Here is a 19,076-nt window from a genome sequence, read left to right on the forward strand (position 1 = left end):
TAACCATTGTGCCTATGCTCCAGGCAGGAAGAACAGAGGTAGAGTAGAAAAGGGGGTTCCTTCTAGCTCCTTCAGTCCCATTAAAGGGGTTTTCCTAGAAACTTGACCCAATGATTTCCACCTAAATCTCACCGGTTATTCCTGGTTGCAAAGGAGACTGGGCAATGTAGTCCTTTAGCCGGGCCTCTTTACCTGATAGAATAAAAATCACGATTCTGTTAGTGAGGAAAATGGTAGAATGGATATTGAGAAGGTAATAAGCAACCTCTTTCACAGTCCCAGGATGGGAAAAGAGCTATGGAAAGGTGTTAATATAATTCACTTACTTGGCACTTTAGCTGAAATCTAAATCTTACCTCTTGGACAGAGCATCCAAAAGTAGTAGAGACTTATTTTTTATATTATAGATAACAAGGAGTATATAAACATTTATGCTTTCTTTAGAGAAGCTAACAAAACCAATGTTCGACTGTCTAAAGGGCTAGGAACAATCTCTCTCATTAGCCCAACACAGGGTCTGCTGAGGCAGGGTCCATCCTTAAATTGCCTCCCCACAACAACCCAGACCCTCTGCCAGGGAGCATCCCACAGAACAGATCTCCCCATAGCACCCTGTTCCAGCCAACTGAAAATTGAGCCAAACAGGGTGTGGCTTAGCTTAGCTTGAGAGGTAGTGCCTAGGAGAAAATCCTGGTAGTGTTCCCCTGCCAGCCTACCAGGTGCCCCCTCTCTTCCTGGTTCTCCCAAAGCTTAGCTGACTGTGCTGTCCATTGTCCCCAGACCCCCAATTCCAAAGGTGTGTCCAGGGCCCTCTTAGGCTGTGGTGAAGACTAGCATGCCACAAGTATCTGACTCAGGGCTTGTAGCACCGGAGTCCCTCAATAAATGGTAGTGCTTGTTTTTGTTTTCATGTGAAATCAGTATAGTTTCAGCAGTTTTGATTAAGTGGCATCTCTGTGGGCAGGGGCCATACCTGAGTCTCTTCAAAAGAGTTCTTCATGAGAACCCTGTTTCTGTTTACACATGAGCCTTCCTGAGAGTCAGGGCCTCTCTGTGCTGGGAAACTTCCACTTGGTAGAAATTTCTGGAAGCCACACTGACCTTATAGCAAACATTTCTTTCTTTTTATTTTTAATATAAAAAATGTTAAGTTACAGTTTACATTCAATATTACTTTGTATTAGTTTCAAGTGTATAGCATAGTGGTTAGACAACCATATATTTTACAAAGTGTTTCTCCTGATATTTCTAGCACCCACTGGGCACCTTACATAGTTATTATAATGTGACTGACTATATTTCCTATGCTGTACTTTAAATCCTTGACTATTTTGTAACACATATATTTCTTGAATGAGCAGTCAGGAAGGCAGGCAGGCAGGCTGACCCTTAGTTTCTTTTTCTTTTCAATTGAATTTATTGGGATGATTCAGAATTTTTGTCAAGTCTCTTTCCATCACCATTTATACTCCTTTTTTCTTCTGCCTCCCCCAAAGCCCCCTTCCCCTCTGGTAATCACCACACTGTTGTTTGTGTCTATGAGGTTGTTTTTTTCCTTTAATATCTGCATTTTTTCAACCTGCAACCTCCACTCCCTTCTGATAGCTGTCAGCCTGCTCTCTGTCTACGAGTCTGTTTCTTTATTGGTTGTTAGTTTATTTTGTTCACTAGATTCCTCATATGAGTGAAATCATATGGTGTTTGTCTTTCTCTGACTGGCTTATTTCACTTAGCATAATGTTCTCCAGTTCCAGCCATGCTGATGCAAAGGGTAGGTGCTCCTTCTGTCTTTCTGCTGTGTATAATTCCATTGTGTAAATGTACCACAATTTTTTGATCCATTCATTTACTGATGGGCTGCTTCCAGCCCTTGGCTATTGTAAATTGTGCTGCTATGAACATTGGGGTGCATAGGTTCTTTTGAATTAGTGTTTTGGGTTCCTAAGGATATATTTCCAGAAGTAAAATTGCTGGGTCAAAAGGCAGTTCCATTTTTAATTTTTTTAGGAAACTCCATACAACTTTCCACAGTGGCTGCATCAGTCTGCATTCCCACCTACAGTTCAGGAGGGTTCCCTTTTCTCCACAACTTCACCAGCACTTGTTTGTTGATTTATTTATAGTAGCCATTCTGACAGGTGTGAGGTGCAATCTTACTGGGGTTTTCATCTGCATTTCTCTAACATACTGATACTGAGCATCTTTTTTACCTGTCTGTTGGTCACTCGTGTGTCCTTTTTGGAGGAGTGTCTATTCAGGTTGACCCTTAGTTCCTTTAGTTGTAAGATGAAAACCTTCACCTCAGAAGACCCTTGCAGCTCTAACATTCATTCTTTGGTGCTAGGCATGAAATTTAGCCAAAGGACCGAGAAAAGGTTTCTGGGAAATCTAGAATGAAAGACTTTTACTTAACTCAAATTTTCTGCCATAATGGAAGAGAGCAGTGGTACTGATAAGTTGAAATAGGAAGTGATCCTAAATCTTTTGTGGCTTCGGAATTCATTACAGAAGCTTCTCAGAGAAATCGTCTTCTCAGTCATATTGTTCTCAGGCTTGAGTGCTCTGAATGGCCAGCACACAGCCCTGGCCAGGTGGGGCTGTGTGAGGAGGGTGTGGTTTGCGTGAGCAGAGTATATCCACTTGGGGTGAAATGATTACCATCGTTGGTCTGTAAAAAAAAAAAGACACCCTCATAGATAATCAAAGCTTGCTTATATTTGGGACTAGTGATACTGTTCAAATTCAACAAACATTTATTGATCACCTGCTTCATGTTAGTTATTATGGTCGGTACATGGGATATAACAAATTTTAAGACAAGATTCCTTCCCTGGAGAAGCTCCCAGACTTGAAAGTAGATTTACAAATGATTGATTATGATGCAGTATGATGCGTAGTATAGACTGGTGTGGGAATACATTGATGAACTGGGAGGAAGTCAGAGTTCTCTGAGAGGATGGGCTGGGTATTGAATAATGAGTATGGGTTTGTCAGGTAGGAAAGGGGACACTAGCAGAGGAAGTAGCATGAACAAAGGCTAAGAGGCAAAGAAGAGTGTGGTGGGATTTGGAGGTGGTGGCTCACCTGATGTGACTAGAACAGAATCTGTGGGGTAGAGAGTGAAAGGATATGGAGCCAGAGTCAGGTTGGGGTCAGCCTGTATCTGTCCTTAAGTGATTGCCATGCTGAGGTGAACTTGGAGGCAGAGGGGTGCCTTTGGACAAAATGCTGTTCTGGGATCAGGCAGCCTGTGATCTGCTTCCTGAAGTCAAGGGCAGGTGGAGTTCATGACCTGTGTATGGCCTCTTTACCTTGGGAAGTGTTACAGGGAGGCTGCAGGACTCAGAGGTTGAAGTTAGGCTCACCTTTAAGATTTTAGAAGCTTTATAGGCAGGCTGTAGGCCTTTGAGGCCAAGAGCCAGGGATTATGACTAGAAGAGGAAAGACCTGTGTATCTTCCAACAAACTTGCCTTGCCTTGCCTTTCTTTCGCAGTTTCTTAAAGGAGCAGCTACAGAAAGCTGCTAAAGAAGAGGGGACTCGGATGAGAGAGGAGGAAAGCCAGAGGCTGTCCCAGCTCCAGGCCCAGGTCCAGTGCCGCACAGAAGCACTTGAGGACCAGATCAGGTGAATGCCTGCTGTAAGCTGACCAGCCCCATGGGAGCACCCCCTGAGTGCACAGGTCTATCTCTATTCCCTTCTCTTTGCCCAGGGCTGAGCAAGAGGCATCTCTGCAGAGACTGAGAGAGGAGTTGGAGTCTCTACAGAAGAGCGAAAGGGCCAACTTGGAACGGAGAAATAAGCAAATGCTGGAGCAGCTCAAGGAAGAGATGGAGGCTTTGGGGAAGAAAGAGCAGGCTGCCCTGATCACTGAGAAAGAGGAAGCTCTGCAGCAGCTGAGGGAGCGGCTGGAAGGAGAGAGGAAGGAAGTGAGCAAGGAGAGTTGGGACCTTCCTCTCGGATGTGCCTTGGACTGCCTAGGAAGGGACTGAGTGTGAAGGGAGAGCCAGCCTTGGGCGTGCGGGCTGGGGAGCCAGGCAGAGAGTGGGAGTTGCACAGATGGATGCAGAGATGGTGGGCCTGTTGCTCCACATGGACCCAGCTTGTCTTGGGCAGGTGCTAGTCCTGGACCCTGTGGCAGAGTCGAAGGTACTGGAGGTGTCCAGAGGCTCCATCTGGGGCCGGCTGGGCCAGGAGCAGCCAGGTGTTGTCAATAGTGAAAAAGTTTTAGGGGAGATGGCCTGTGAGCTCTGGAAGATTGCATTACTGAAAGAACTTAAACCAGACCAGAGGTCCTGAGACAAGTGTGTGTTGTCCCTGTTCTTGTCTCTGAGGGACAGCTGTGATGGCCTTTCATCTCTCTCCTTTTCTCTCCTGCCTTAGCATGAGAGGTTAGCACTATTAGAGGAGTTTTTTTTCTCCATTGTCCTTATTCCCTATCCTTCTGATCTGAGGGCCTGTCTCGAGGTAAGAGGCTGAAGTCAGGAGCCATCAGGCCACAGGGAGCTTCTGTTTTCCTTTGGTTAAGGGAGGAGCTTCAGCTCTCAGACAAGGAGAAATACTAACGGTGGGGAGAACCCTGTACTGCAAGTGCTCGGGTAGATTGTGCTAAAACCTCCAGCCCTCCCTGCCTTGGGTATCAGTCATTGACATGAGTGTCACCCAAGTGACCGTGGCCTAACCCAGAGGCTGGGATGGAAGTGGAGACCTGAGGCCCCTCCACTCTGTCCTTCATGTTCCTGTTCATTTGCAAGTTGTAGACTTTAGGGACTGAGTTATACTGGAGGAACAAAGATGTGTCTGTGGTTCCCCTTGGCCCTTTCATGTGAGGAGCATTGAGGATGGTTGTCCTGGCTCTTTCTTCCTCTAGGGTCAGTGCCCAGCCAGCCTTCCCTGTCCTGCATCCCTCACAGACTCTTTGTTGCTCTCCAGGTGGTGGCAGCACTGGAGAGGGAGCACAGAGCTGAGCTGGAGCAGCTCTCTTCCTCCCTGAAGGCCAAGCATAAACAGGTAGGTACTGCTGGCCGGGCCTGCAAGGCAGAGCCTGGGCATGGTGGTCCTTGTGCATCATCCTCAAGACCCCTTCACTGCTAGTCCCATCCCTGCCATGAGAGAGTCAGCCACTCTCACCACAGCCCCAGGGGGAGGGGCACTGGGTCACTGGGAGGTGGGTTCCCCTGAGCCACTGTAGTGCTCTGGGAGAGTCAAACCCCTCTGTGCTGGGGCCTGCTCAGGTCGTCTCCAGGCTCCAGAAGAAGATAGAGGAAGCTCAGCAGAAAGAGGAGGCCCAGCTGCAAGAGAGCCTGGTAGGGACAGAGCAGAGAGCGCAGCACAGAGTTCACCAAGTACTAGAATATGAGCAAGAGGTAAATGCTGGTCTGCCTCTTTGACTTTCTGTGTGCCCGTTGGGGAGGCTCCGATGGTTGGATGAGCCATCCTGGCCCAAAGGGTCCTTCTCTTTGCTTTGGATGGCTCTGCTGGGGTTAGCGCTTCTGGTTCCCTTTTTATGTCTTGGTTTCCTTGAGGCCAGGTGCTTCTCCACCCCCACGCGCCTGCATGTGGAGAGGTGGTGCTGGGGTGTTGCCATGTGTATGTCATGTGTCGTGTACTGTGATGTGTGTGTCATGTGTGGGGGGCTTGGGGAGGTGTGCATATATGATATGAGACCTTTAGGTGCTTCAGTTCTGCACATCATATGTCTGCCCTGCAGCTCAGTGCTCTCCTGAGAGAGAAGCGCCAGGAGGTGGAAAGGGAACATGAGAGGAAGATGGACAAGATGAAAGAGGAGCACCAACAAGTGCTGTCTGAGGCCAGAGAGCAGTATGAAGCTGAGGTGACTTGGCCACAACCCCCTGCATGCGTGTGCCCATGTCACACATAACCTAGGCCTTTCCCAGCCGGCTCGAGGGCAGAGGAAGGGGAAACACCGTGGTTGTGGTTTGTGGGAGGCTTTCTTTCCTGGCCCCCTGCAATGGGGGAGTCATTTTTTGCCTGTTTACTAAACCATCGGGTGTGAGGAGTGCTTCCTCCCCATCAGGCAGGCTGTGCTTTCCTCTCATGGTAATACTCGCTAACGTTGGGCTCGTACTATGTGCCAGGCACTGTTCTAAGCTCTTTATGTACATTGACTGATTTAGCCCTCACAACACCCTCAAGAGATGCATACTATCATTATCTCTGTTTTAAAAATGAGGAAACTGAGATTTGGGTTATGCAAGCAGCTTTCCCAAGGTCTCCCCTGGCTAGGCAGGGCTCAAGCCTAGACTGTCTGATTTCAAAGCCTTCAGCTTTAACCTCCCTAACAACATGCCACCAAGGCTCATGGAAATTCTGGAATACCAAGAAACAGACTGGCAAGAGCCAACCAATGTATACATACTATCTGCCCATCTTTGGCCCTTGGCCTTGGTGGGGTGGGGGGAGTTCAATTATCCAAGTGGCCCTGCTCTGGCTTGGCTTGCTTCCATTGGGGTGAACAATGGCAGGGTGGCTGACTTTAGCCCACAGATGTGTCTGTGCCCGGGATTTCAAGACTGCTGCTCCAGGGACTGGAACCAGTACCCCAGACTTTGTACAGTCCTTCCCAGGGCAGAAATAGCAGGCCCCTTCATGATGAAATGTAGTTGACTCCTTTCCCAAACGAGTTCTGACCTTGCTGAAAAATAGTGATAATTTACCAGCTGCCTCTGTTCCCTCGAGGAAGGGAAACTATGTGGTGTTCCTCTCGTCATCTGACCAGCCTCTGCTTCAGTGGCCATGCGGGGTGCAGTCCTTTGTGGGGCAGGACCATGCTATCCTGGGTGCTCTTCTCTAACAGCTGGCCTCAGGGAACAGATGGAGTCCTTGATCTTACTGACTCCAGGTGGCAAGAGTGGGAGGCTGTGGCTTTAGGGGTGTGAGGGCTCCCGCTGTCTCTCATGGGCGGCCCCACCCTCCATTGCAGGAGAGGAGGCAGCGGGCTGAACTCCTGGGGCACCTGACTGGAGAGCTGGAGCGCCTGCGAAGGGCTCACGAGCGAGAACTGGAGACCGTGAGGCAGGAGCAAGACAGGCGGCTGGAGGACTTGCGGCATCGGCAGTGGGAGCAGGTGGGGGGGACTCTGGGCAGTCACTTGGGGCCCACCTCCATGCAGGGTGGAGAAGTGCTGGGGCAGCAGGGCAGCAGGATGGACCCTGACAGCTTCAGGAGTGGGGGCCTCACTGGCCATCCCCGAGCTGGGACATCTCTGCTCCTTTGTTTTGTGTGCCAGGGAATGTCCCCAGATTGAAGAGGAGATCTGCCTGTCTAGGGCTGTGGGGTTGGCGCTTTTGCTTCTGCCTGCCCCTCCTGGACATAAAAAAGATGTGGTGCTTTCCTGGGAGGCCTCAGGGGCTAACAATGCAGCCTGAGCAGTCTGGGGGGTATGCCATGGGAAGGTGGGTCAGGACCTCTCCTGCCCCTCAGCTAATGTCTTGCACCCTTTCTACACTTACATGTTTTTCTCCTTCTTTGCTCTCTGCAGGAAAGGAAACTTCGAGATTTAGAGGTAGAACTTGAAACCAGAGCCAAAGATGTCAAGGCCAGAGTGGCTGAGCTAGACATCCAGGTGAGGGTGTGAGGGTGGAGGACAGGATCTCCGGGTGCCGTTTACCGTGGAGTCATAGCTTCCCCAAGAGAGGATGGGCCTTTCTGCCTGTTAACCTGGGGCCTGGAGTTGGCCAAGAGGCCCCGTTTTTTCCCTTTCCCTCTTCAGGAGGAGATTGTCCAGAAGGAGAAGAAGCAGCAGCTCCTTGATGTGAAGAAGCAGGTTGAGCTGGAGAGCAAGGTTTGTCTGACTTCCCTCCTTTGTCTCTCTGCACCACCTTTTCTTCCTTTCTTCTCCCTGCAGCATGCTACCTCTTGTTCACTTGAAACTCTAGAGCTTTGGGCTTATTCTACAGCCCAGGAACCTTGGTTAGTGGGGCTGTGTGGGGAGAGTGGGAGCCTGCACAACCTCTGACCAGTGACCTCATGACCTCGGTGTGTCAGCCCCGCTCTTGCCCCTGCTCTTCAGGATCCCTGTGGTCCAATGCTGCCTGCTCTCTGCCTTCTCCCCATTGTTTCTCCAGGTGCTTCTATCTTTTCTTCTGCCCTAGGAAGTCACAGCCACCCGTCATCAACTGGAAGAGGCAAAGGAGGAGCACACCCAGCTGTTGGAGTCAAACCAGCAGCTCCGAAGAATTCTCGGTGAGCTTCGGACCCGCAAGTTGGAGCTGGAATCCCAGGTGGATCTGCTGCAGACCCAGACTCAGAGGCTGCAGAAGCACATCAGGTAGTGTGGACACCCTGCACTTAGCTACCTCATGCACTCTGACCTCTGCTGTTTATGAGCCCTGTCTACTCCTGGCCCAGTTCAGAGGCAGAGGCGGAGCCAGACCATGTCTGCTGCCTTTTGTAGGGAGAAGGGGTTGTTAGGAGGCTGTGCATAGCTGGGGTCCCTGGTGTTACCATTCATGCCCCAGTTCTGCCTCAGAGACTTTGACAGGAGTGAAGGGGAGGGGATGGTTTTGCTCTCTACCTGAGGTTGGGGCTTGAAGTCCAGCCAGGGGTCCTGACAGTGTGCTGCCTGGCTGCTTCATCACGTGACCCTGCCTCACTCCCCACACCTCCCACTCCTCTCTTCTATCACAGTGACCTGGAGGCCAAAGCTCAGAGGAAGCAGGACACACTGAAAGAGCTGGCGGTCAAGAAGAGCAGTGCCTCCCTGTGTTTTGAGCCAGATCTCCACATTGAGGACCTGAGGAGATCCCTTGGAACCGTGAGCTTCTCTGTGCCTCGGAAGGGGCAGGATGGCTGGCCCGGGGCAGCAGGAGTTGTAGGGTGGCAGGAAGGCTCCTGGCTCTGTTCTGTAGAGGGCCTTAGCCTCCTGTTCTTATCACTCCCAGTGCTCAGCAGCCAGCAGAGCCCCGTGTCTTGTCCCTGGGCAGGGTTCAGAGCCCCTTGAGCCTGCGGTGCTTCTGCTTGTGCCGCACTCAGTGGGCCTTTCCTACCATGTGTCCTCAGAGCCAGACCGAAGAGGTACCCTCTTCTGTTTTCCAGAGCAAGGAGGACACCGACTTGTCCCTGGACAGGTGAGTTCTGATAACCTGTCTTTTGTGGGGCTGAGGATGCCATGAAGGGGTGAGTGCCTGTGTCACAGAGCTGGGGTAACCTGAAATGAGGTGACAGCAGTCACCAGTGGGGCTTGGTTCAGGGCAGGGGTTGGGGGACTGAGAAATCTCCTCTGGCAAGCCAAGTAGAAGCCTACTGTGACTGCTGACAGCGTGCTGATCCACTGATCCCTGGTTAGGGGTCAGGCTGATGGCAGTGTCTGGCCATCCACATGGAGGCCTCTCAGAATCAGCTGGGAGGACTTGGTGTGACACACTCCATGCTGTAGTATCCCTGTACACTGTCCAAGCCCAGCCAGTAACCTGTGCTCAGGATGGGTATCTGCTGGGGAAGTGGTCAAGTGACCGAGAGAGCAAGAACTCTCAGTCTTTGTTGGCCCTCTCCACCCCCCACTCTCCACCCCCTTCCTGTCCTGTCCTCCCACAGCTTCCGGCACTACCTCTCTGCTGAGGGGGTAGCTCTCCACAGTGCCAGGGAGTTCCTGGTGCGGCAGAAACACTCCATGCGGAGGCGGCGGATAGCTCTGAAAGCCGCCCAGCAGCACTGGCACCGTGAGTTGGCTAGTGCTCCAGACGCACCCAAAGACCCGATAGGCACCACGGCTCTGGAGGATGTGCAGAAGGACCTGCAGGAGGTCAGGAGCTTTGAGGACGGCCGCCCGTCCTGGGGCAGGGCGGGCTGGGGCAGGGGGGCCAGGGCCACACTCCCCTTGGGGCTCAGTCTCAGTCGATCGTCCTCGGGTCTCCAGGAGAGTGGTGACCTGTGCAGTTACAGGTCCTCTAGGGTGATTGGACAGGTGATGAAAGTTAGGGATCTCCACAAGGGTGAGAGCACTGTCACCCCCTGAGGCAGTGCACGCAGTGTGCAGAGTGCTTTCTCTGATCGTGAACCACCTGGTCCTCACAGCAGCCCTAGGTGATGCAGCCCTAGGTGACGTGTGTGGCAGGTGATGTTATTCCTGTTTCCTAGGTGAAGGGTGTAAGTAAGGTTTTTCAGAATTCACACCCAGTGCCTTGCTTGTCCATTCCCTCACCTAAAGACTTCATTTATGACTGAAAATGTTTTGAGTATACCCTCAGTACAAGACTAAGTGACTTCTCTCTGGAACTTTGATGCCCTGATTTGCACTGAAGAGCCAGACTTTGTGGCCCTTGTTAGCTGGGATCACAGCTGTTTGGGGTCCCTTAGGATTCACCTGGTGTCAGGTTGTGGGCGCACATGGCTTGGGGGGCGGTGTGGAGCCACAGGCAGGAGGCCGACACAGAGCGCAGACTCCCCAGAGGGGAGTCTCCTCTGATGATAGTGCCCACAACGGTGAGTGCGGTGGCAGTTGGAGCAGTGATAATATGCCCGTTTGGTTAGCAGTGACCGTGTGAGAACTTACAAGGTGTGGGTGTAGGGCTAAGCATGTAATACGCTCTTATCTAATTCTCATGATCCTGTGGAAAGTAGTATTTCTCTTTCTTCAGTGAGAATCTAGATTGAGAGTTAAGTAATCTCAGGATAACCCACCTGATGAATGGGACTGCAGCTCTGTGTGGAAGTCCCCCAACTTTTCCCCCGCTTCCTCCCTGAGTGCAGGAGGAGAGACACCTGGATGAGATGCAGTCGGCCATGCGGAAAGGCCACAACCTCCTCAAGAAGAAAGAGGAGAAGCTGAGTCAGCTGGAGTCCTCTCTTCAGGAAGAGGTGCAGCCCTGTGTGGCCACAGCTTCCTTTTCTGTTCCCAGGATATGCTGAGTTCTTTGGTTCTGTGTTGAGGGCACTGAGCCTCTAGGGCCAGGATTGGCCATGGCTTTGGCCCCCTGGGCTGGTGAAAATGGCAGTGGCTTCAGCTTTGAGTTTGGTTATCTCTGCTGAGTGGTTCCGAGAGACCCAGAGCCTCTTGCTTGTTTCTTGAGAGAAGATTTAGCCCTTGCCCTTCCTCTGCAATGGCACCCAAGGACACATGTTCTTAGGCTATTGGGAATACATGCACCTAGGAGGCTTCCTGACCTTCCCTGGGGCCTTGTAGACTTTTCCCCAGATGCGTGAGTCGTGGGTGTGGCGGGAGAGAAGCTTAGATGGAGAGACATTTGGAGGGAGGTTATTGGGGGAAAGAGTGGCACTCTCTGGTCCTGGTGGCCCTGCTGCCTGTGTCCCGGCTGGTTTAGCTGTGTTGGCCTAGCCTCCCGCCTGCTCCCTGCAAGGCAACCTGCATGGTGTGCCTCTCCCAGAACTCTGGGTCCCAGAGAGCCCACACGCCAGCGCTGAGTTTCTCACATCCTGGGCAATGGGCAGAATGCCCAGGGAGAGGACCAGTCATAACTGCTACTGTTACCTGTAGGCTGCAGGTGAGGACACACTGAGAGGAGCCCCAACCAAGAAAGTGGTGACCTTTGACCTCAGCAGCTCAGAAGACACAAGCAGTGAAAGTTCAGAATCCTGCCACCTGCCTCACAGTGAGTGGTGGTAGCAGGGGAAAGAGGGAGGGGAGGACCACAGTTTCCATGGAGAGAGAGGAACTTGGGGAACTGGTGTAGCCCCCTTTTCTCGGCTCTGTGTGGGTTAGCCTCTGGGAGGCAGTGTCTGGAGCAGGTTCTTAGTAAATGCTTGGGGAGGAGTGAACCAGTTTGGATTTGCCAGCCCCCAGGGCCCAAAAGGTCCAGGAGAGCCTTCCTTTTTTTTTTTTCTTTTTAAGATTTTATTTATTTATCTTTAGAGGGGAAGGGAGGGAGAGAGGGAGAGAAATATCAATGTATGGTTGCCTCTCGTGAGTCCCCTGCTGGGAACTGGCTTGCAACCCAGGCATGTGCCCTGACTGGGAATCGAATTGTGATCCTCTGGTTTGCAGGCCTGCGCTCAATCCACTGCGCTACACCAGCCAGGGCCCAGGAGAGCCTTCTGAATGTGCAGAGTACTTGACAGTGAGGGGTGTCCCTGTTTGCCGCCCCCTTCCAGTGCTCCCTTCTGGGAGGCTCGTCTCCCTCTGCCACTCTGGCCTGAGGAGCGGAGAGGGCCCTCTCCCCCTCCTCCCCCTGGGGCCCTGCCCTGGAGAGCCTGTTTCTTTGGGTCAGCTTCCTATCTGCCCTGTGCGGGACACAGAAGCCCTGCTGTCCCCCAGTCCCTCAGTCAAGGTGAGGGGCTCTTGCCTGGAGGAACAGAGAGGGGTGGGCAAGTAGGGTGACATAGTGCCAGCTGGGCCTGGGGACACTGCAGCCCTGAAATCTCGAGTCCTTTACCACCTGCCTCTTCCCTTTCAGTTGGCCCGACAGAAAGCCCCACCTTACTCAACAAGATTCACTACTTGGACAGCTCCCTGCAGCGGATTAGCAGTCAGCTAAATGATGTCCTCAGCATGCTGGGTGTCCTCAACACTCAGCCACCACCTCCGAGCCTCACTTCCACCCTGGCCCAGATCCCACCCCCATTCCGCAGGAGTGCTCTCATTCCTGCCCACGCCTCCCCAGGCCGAGTCTCAGCCTCGTCCCCTGCTACACCCATGTACACCCAGAGGGCCTGGGCCCCTGGGCTCTCCTCTGTGACTCAAACGGTGGATGACTTCCTCGTAGAGAAGTGGCGCAAGTATTTTCCAAGTAAGCTTCCTTCTGGGCCAGTGTGCGACTCTCGACTGAGCCTTCCCCACTTCTTCCTCCTCTTCCTCCCCTGCCCCACGCCTCGTCTTCTTTCATCTACTCTTCCTCCTCCCCTCCCCTCAGCTGTGGTTCCCTGATCCAGTGGTTGTGGGTCCCTGGGGGGGAGACCTTGCTGGTTGCCCTGCAGCTGCAGGCTCTGTGGACCCCCGGGGTGTGCCTGGGGCTTGGCTAGTCAGGGCCTTTGTGACTCCAGAGCTCAGCCCAACCTACAAGGTCATTGTCATTGTCGTTGTCATTGTGATAACTGCCAGTGATGTGCGGTGTGTTGTAGGCCAGGCATTTTATATAAAGTCTTTGGTTTAGGCCTTATAATAGCCCTCTGAGGTAGTAATTTACCTCTACTTTACAGATGAGAAAACTGAGACTTAGGGTGGTTAAGTAATATGCCCCAGGGTGCCCAATAAGGGAGCAACAGACTACATGGCTCTGTGACTTCAGGACCCTGCCTGTCGCCCTGGGCTGTATGGCTTCTTATTTCTGGGAAGGCTGGCTTCCCCTGGCAGCATAGCTCTGTTGAGGAATGTGAAAAGCCATAAAAACACAGTTGTTTGAATGGAAAAGTTAACTCCACATTCCAACCCAAACAGAAAATAGATTAAGTTTGATAAATAAAATAGAGGAATTCCTGTCTTATCACCTTTCTGTCACTTCCAACTACTGAAAGTTTCCCTGTTTCTATTTGTTTTGGGGTTGCTGCCTTTTCAGTGTTGGGGAGGTAGAGGTGCTGGGGAGCAGGGAGGAGGCCTGCTTGGGCCCGGCTCTGGCTCAGCTGACCCACTGTCCTGTGTGAATGATTTCTTCCCGCTTTCCAGCTGGGGTCCCATTCCTCAGCAGCAGCCCTGCCCCCTTGGAGAACAGGCTGGGTTACATGTCTGCCAGGTAAGATTCCATGTAGGCTCAGGGGGAACCACACAGTTCAGCTGCTTACTGCACCTCCCTGGGCTGGTAGGACCTCTGAGGGGAGCAGAACTCATAGTCATGTAGCTGAGACAGGTCAGGCAGGCTCCCAGTCCGCAAAGCTGCCTGAGTCTTAGACCCTCCTCCATGCACAACCAGAGGAAAGTCCCTGTGCAGGTTTGGCTGGGTGTACCTGGCCCAGCTCCATGAGGAACTGCCCTGTGGCACCTACCGGGAGAGAATAGCCCCTGGCCTGACCCTGCACACCGCCCTCCCACTGGCCCCTTCAGCGCTGGAGTGTGGCCTCTGTCTGCTTCTGACAGCTCCCTTCTTCCCCCATCCATCTGAGCAGCATCTGGAGTGAGAGGGGTGCCCCATGGGGGAGACAGATGGGCAATCATTGTAGCCTGTTATTTCTCATTCATCTTATTCCTTGCCAAATGTATCCCCCACACACAAGACCCCCGACCATAAGTACCCTCACCCCATTTATCGCTTTGACCAGTTTGAAACTGATCCTGGGAAGGAGTTTGAGCTGACACTGGGGAGAGCTTTTGCCTATGAGATTGGCCTGGAATCTGTGGATGTGGGAGCCTTGCTGTCAGGAGTATTTACCCAGGAGGGGGTGGGAACATTAGCAGGGGCATCCTACCAGTAGAGGAAGCTTTGAATTGCTCAAAAGACCCCCAGCAAGGCTGCAGCTGGTATGTTAAGAAAAGGGAGGGGCAGACGTGATGGCCTCTGGGTGGCCGCATCATGTTCTCCCTTCCTCCGGGGCTCCCCCCTGTGTCCTTCTTCCCAGTGAGCAGCTCCGCCTCCTGCCGAGGCCCCAGTCGCACATTCCTGATGTGGGCAGCACCAACTTTCAGGGCATGATTGAGGCTAACCTGAAGTGGCTAGAACGTTACAAGAGTGACCCCAAGTTGTATCCTTTTAGCCAGTTCGCAAACCCTGGTCCCTTCCTGCTGTAGCTGCTGGGTTGGCTGAGCTGGGCTGCACGGCTTGTGTTTGTGCCCTGGGGGTCCAGAGAGGATCCTGTTTGGCTTCTGGCCCTTCCTTCCAGGGCCCTTCCCTGGTGCTCAGCTGACTGCAGAGTTTTCCTTCACCCTTTGGCCAGACATCTTTTCTCGGTGCATAAGCCTTCAGCCACTCTGGGCTTTCAGCAGCTGGGCCTGGACCAGAACAACAGACTGAAGATATATCACTCTTGAGGCCCTGAGTGGTGGCGTTTGGGGCACCTTGCACCCAGACCAAAGTGCTTGAGGAGGGCCCTGCACCTTATTTCCTCTGATAAAGCATTCTTCTGTCCCCTCTTTGCTGCTTGCCCCACTCAAAACTTGGAGGAACTACAGAGGGGAAGTGGGCTGGGAGAAAGGAGATATGACCGAAAGCAGTGAGTCACCCGCAGTGATCATGTAATGGATCTCAGGCCAAAATATGTGGACTTTTCTGAGCTCCTGCATGGACACAGCAACACTGGTGAGGCGCATCGGGACATGGGCACCTTCAGGATGGGGTTTTAGAGGAGTTAATGTCTAAGGCCAGGGGACTCCCTTCGGAGCCAAGTGGATCCCTTGTACCTGCAGGGCACTTCTCAGTTCTGTGTATGGTCCTCACTTCACCTGAACGAAGCCTCTGGCATGTCCGTTCTCTGGGACCAGCCTCTGTGTCTCCAATACCTCAGCCTCATAGAGATCAGGCCTTTTTCTTCTTTTCTTTTCTTTTCTTTTCTTTTCTTTTCTTTTCTTTTCTTTTCTTTTCTTTTCTTTTCTTTTCTTTTCTTTTCTTTTCTTTTCTTTTCTTTTCTTTTCTTTTCTTTTCTTTTCTTTTCTTTTCTTTTCTTTTCTTTTCTTTTTCCTCCCTCCCTCTTTTTTCTTTTTTAAAATGTCCTCTTTCTTGAGCCCTCTGTTTCTCCCTTTAAATATCTCAGGATTGGACTCGGAGCCCTGCCAGAGGTTTCTGGAGGCAGCGAGTTTTGTCACCTATTGTTCTCCTGTTGACACTGTGCTGTTTCAGGGGCTGTCCTCAGTACCCCAGCCCCCTCCCTTCTCTGGGCTTTCTCCCCAGAGCCCTCCCAGCTGCTTTCTCAGGTCTCAAGCACACAACTTTCAGGAAGACAACAACAAGCCATAGGAAAAGTCCGGGATGGCTTCTGGTCCTCACCTTGCTTTTCTCCACCTTGGGTGTATCCACGGGTTCTTTTTTCCATCTTGTTACCTTTTCTACCTATGCCTGCCCCTGCTGTCCCTTCCCAGAGCTTGGAGACTCATTCTGAAGGAGGTAAAGAGCTGGGGCATGACCTCACCTTGGCAGTGAGGGGTCTTGTGTCATTTCGGCTCAGCTCCCTGCAGCCCCACTTCTCGTCAGCAGGCTCCCTAGGACTATAGAGGGTGTTCTCTGATGTCTGTCTCGTTTTTAAATTTAATGTCCCCATTTTTTTGTCTTGAAAGCTTGGGGGGGGCTGCCCTTGCCGCTATAATGCCTAGAAACCAACTTGCCACCATCCCACTGATTTCTTTGTGCCATGGATTAAGAAATGAAGATCCTTGGCTTTTTACCCCACCCCCTACCCTAACCCCATATGTCTTGCCGTCAGCCTACCACATAGAAAAAACCCATTTTGTTGTGTGGTTGTTTTTGTGTGCTTCGGAACTAGTGTGCCTGTCACAGCCACCTCGGTTGACAATCCCACATTCTGTCCATCAAGTAAATCTCTGCAGGTCCATGTTCTACAAGGTGGTTGTGTGAATGTATGTCCTGTCTGAAGGCCTTTATTTCCTTCATCTTAAGAATAGAGGAAGGACAATTTAATATTCATAGAACATTTCCTAGCTAATCTAATCATTATGACAAACCTATGGTGCAGCAGTTTTCATCTTTGTTTCTATGAACAAGAAGATCAAGGTTCAGAGGTCTTTAAGTACCTGGGGTCCTGGAGAAAGTAGCTGAATTCCCTACAAGTAGATTCCTTGCACCCATCCCCATGCCCTGGAGCCTGTCCCCTGCTGCCAGCCTTAGGAAGTGCTGACCTTCTCCATCTGTTCCTTGGCCCCTCTCCCTGCTCTACTGCCTACCAGATGGAGACCCACTGTGCATTCCCCAAAGGGCACTAGTTTTCCCGTGCAGGCAAATGAAGCCTGAAGCAGGGAAATTTAGGGGGGTATTTTTTCCCAACTCCAGCGGTGTGAACAACCTACATACAGTGCAGACTTGGATCTGCAGCAACAGATAGGAGAACCAGCTGGAGATGGCCATGTTTCATGGATTTGCACAGGAAAACCAACTTAAAGAAAGAGCATACAAACTAACCCAGGTGTCCTACCTGCTCCGATGAAGGCAGGGAAAAGGAAGCAAGCTAACATTTGTTGAATACCTTCTGTATACCAAGTACTTTTAGTATGTAATCCTTCAAACCTATGAAGTTGGTATTCGTATTTTATAGATGAAATAGTCATTTAGGCTCAGAGGTTAAATGGCTACAGTTTAAGGTCACCTAGGGTTTGAACCCAGGTTTATACATCTCTGAAAGCCACATTTTGTTGACCAGTATGCCAGCATCTCCTGTCTTTCTCCTAGCTTGCAGAAGAGTCCTCACCAGCTTGCTCTAAAGACCTGGGCTGCAGGAAGGGGGTGGCTTCTGGCTGAGTGAGCACTGCCCCCTACTTCATCCTGCCGTGGCCTGTGTTTACAAAGTGACTTTTTCAAGCCCGCAAAATTGTCCCATCCTTCCCCTCATGGATTTTAGAATCTGCCTGGGGAGTCTAGAATCAGACATTTACAGCTGAAAGGAGCCTTGCAGATGTCTGGTTCAGCACATTCATTTCACAGAGGAGGAAATGGCCTGGGGAGGTTACATGAGTTGGTCCAGAGTTAGTGTGTGGCAGAGGTGGGGCCAGAACCGAGGAACTGGTTCTGAAACTCCCAGTCTGAGGTTTCAGGAGTGTTTTTTGAAGGCTGTTTATTTTGCATAGGCTGTATGTTCACATGCTTAATGTTTAAATGGTGTCACTCCATCACAGGCCATCTGGTTTCCCCCTTGAAGGAAACAAATATACCAGTTCCCTCTGGAGGTTTTATGCAAATACAAGGAGAAAAATGGATACTCTTTTGATGCTCTTCCCCTTTGTGGGTAGGGTTAAGAATCATTCCTAATACAGGAATAGACTCCCAAAGCTCTTTTGCAAGAGGTTCACTGGCTATTTGCTTATGAGAGAAATATTGGGAATGATAATTGCCCCACTGCACCCCCTCAACTGCCACGAAACTTATACAAAATGGCAGTGTGGTGAGGAGGAAAACAACCCTGGCTCTAGGATGCCTAGCTCTGACACCTACAAGCTCTGTGACCCGAACAGGTCCTTTCTGGGCCTGTGCCTTCCCTGCTCAAAAGTGCAAAGCCTGAATCCATGTCTCAGAGAAGAAGCAGGGTAGCTGCCTCAGCTTCAGTGGCCCTGAGGATCTGCCGTGGGTGGGGAGCTGCCCTCTTCCAGAGGGAGGCTGGACTGCTGCCAGCGGCCTAGGATAGAGCTTGGTGGGGTGGGGGGGTTTGTCAGTCCTGCTGCCAGCTTTGTCAGTGGAGATGGGGAAGTGATGGTTATCATCAGTGTCCTAATAAATTGGAACCCCCGCCTGCCAGCGTGTGCCTCCTTTCCTCTTGCATCTTCCGTCTCCCACTCCTGCACTCCACTAAATTTGTCATCTCCAGCAGACATGTTCCCTAGAGGGCCCAGTAAAGGGCAGTGCAACACTGCCATTATGGAGAAGAAGGCTGCCTGCTCTTGGGAGGTAGGAAGCAGTGGGACAGTTTGGTGAGTCTGAGGGGGTGTGGAACAAACGAGGGCTCCTGATTTATTCTCTGTGCCTCAATTTTTACATTTTTAGAATGGGTTAAGAGCAGTACCATAAAGTGGTTGTGAGGATTGAAGACCTTAATCCCTATAAAGTTCTCAGAAAAGTGTTCAGCATATAGTAAGGGAAGTGACATCAGCAAGATGACAAAATAGGTTGTTCATGACTTGACTTCTTACAAGAAAAACAACTAACTACTTATGGGCAGAACACCACTGAGAGAATTCTAGAATGTGAGGGTGAGGCTGAAGTGCTCCCCCTCCTTCCCCACAGACCTGGAGAGACTGCATTAGGAGGCTGAGAGTGGCTGCATGCTGACTGCAATGTACCTCCCCAAGCCTATGGTTCCTCCAGAGGAAAAAGGGAGTCCAGGGGTAACATCCAGCCCGACAGAGATTGTAGGGGAATGTGGGACTCAATCATTCAGAGTCTGATTGTGATGGAGAAGGGGGTAAGATCTTCCAACAACCAGCACTTGAATCATGAGCAGACCAAGTTCCTACCTGCAGAGCCCTAAGTAGTTGAATCTGCAGCTTTGCTCATCTGTAGAATCAAGTTGGTTTTGCAT

General features: G+C 51.3%; 1 protein-coding gene across 11 annotated transcripts in view; it reads left to right on the plus strand.

The window, feature by feature from the left end:
- CEP164 (centrosomal protein 164) overlaps positions 1-18,282 on the plus strand; it is an 84,786-nt gene extending 66,504 nt beyond the window's left edge. For 9 of the 11 annotated variants that reach the window (XM_053672728.1, XM_037147274.2, XM_053672742.1 and 6 more), the window contains 18 exons: positions 3,495-3,626; positions 3,712-3,928; positions 4,932-5,009; positions 5,234-5,365; positions 5,710-5,832; positions 6,943-7,086; positions 7,501-7,584; positions 7,732-7,803; positions 8,114-8,289; positions 8,649-8,775; positions 9,021-9,088; positions 9,555-9,762; positions 10,710-10,817; positions 11,455-11,569; positions 12,371-12,703; positions 13,576-13,642; positions 14,463-14,585; positions 14,778-18,282. In XM_053672728.1, the coding sequence (XP_053528703.1) occupies positions 3,495-3,626; positions 3,712-3,928; positions 4,932-5,009; positions 5,234-5,365; positions 5,710-5,832; positions 6,943-7,086; positions 7,501-7,584; positions 7,732-7,803; positions 8,114-8,289; positions 8,649-8,775; positions 9,021-9,088; positions 9,555-9,762; positions 10,710-10,817; positions 11,455-11,569; positions 12,371-12,703; positions 13,576-13,642; positions 14,463-14,585; positions 14,778-14,871 (2,401 nt within the window). In that variant the 3' untranslated portion in view covers positions 14,872-18,282. The remainder of the gene's footprint in view (positions 1-3,494; positions 3,627-3,711; positions 3,929-4,931; positions 5,010-5,233; positions 5,366-5,709; positions 5,833-6,942; positions 7,087-7,500; positions 7,585-7,731; positions 7,804-8,113; positions 8,290-8,648; positions 8,776-9,020; positions 9,089-9,554; positions 9,763-10,709; positions 10,818-11,454; positions 11,570-12,370; positions 12,704-13,575; positions 13,643-14,462; positions 14,586-14,777) is intronic. The other 2 variants (XM_053672741.1, XM_053672743.1) reach the window with 2 other exon arrangements.
- The last annotated feature ends 794 nt before the right edge of the window (positions 18,283-19,076 follow it).

Source organism: Artibeus jamaicensis, unplaced genomic scaffold, assembly GCF_021234435.1.
Source record: "Artibeus jamaicensis isolate MK-2021 breed Jamaican fruit bat unplaced genomic scaffold, CSHL_Jam_final contig_196, whole genome shotgun sequence".
Taxonomy (NCBI): domain Eukaryota; kingdom Metazoa; phylum Chordata; class Mammalia; order Chiroptera; family Phyllostomidae; genus Artibeus; species Artibeus jamaicensis.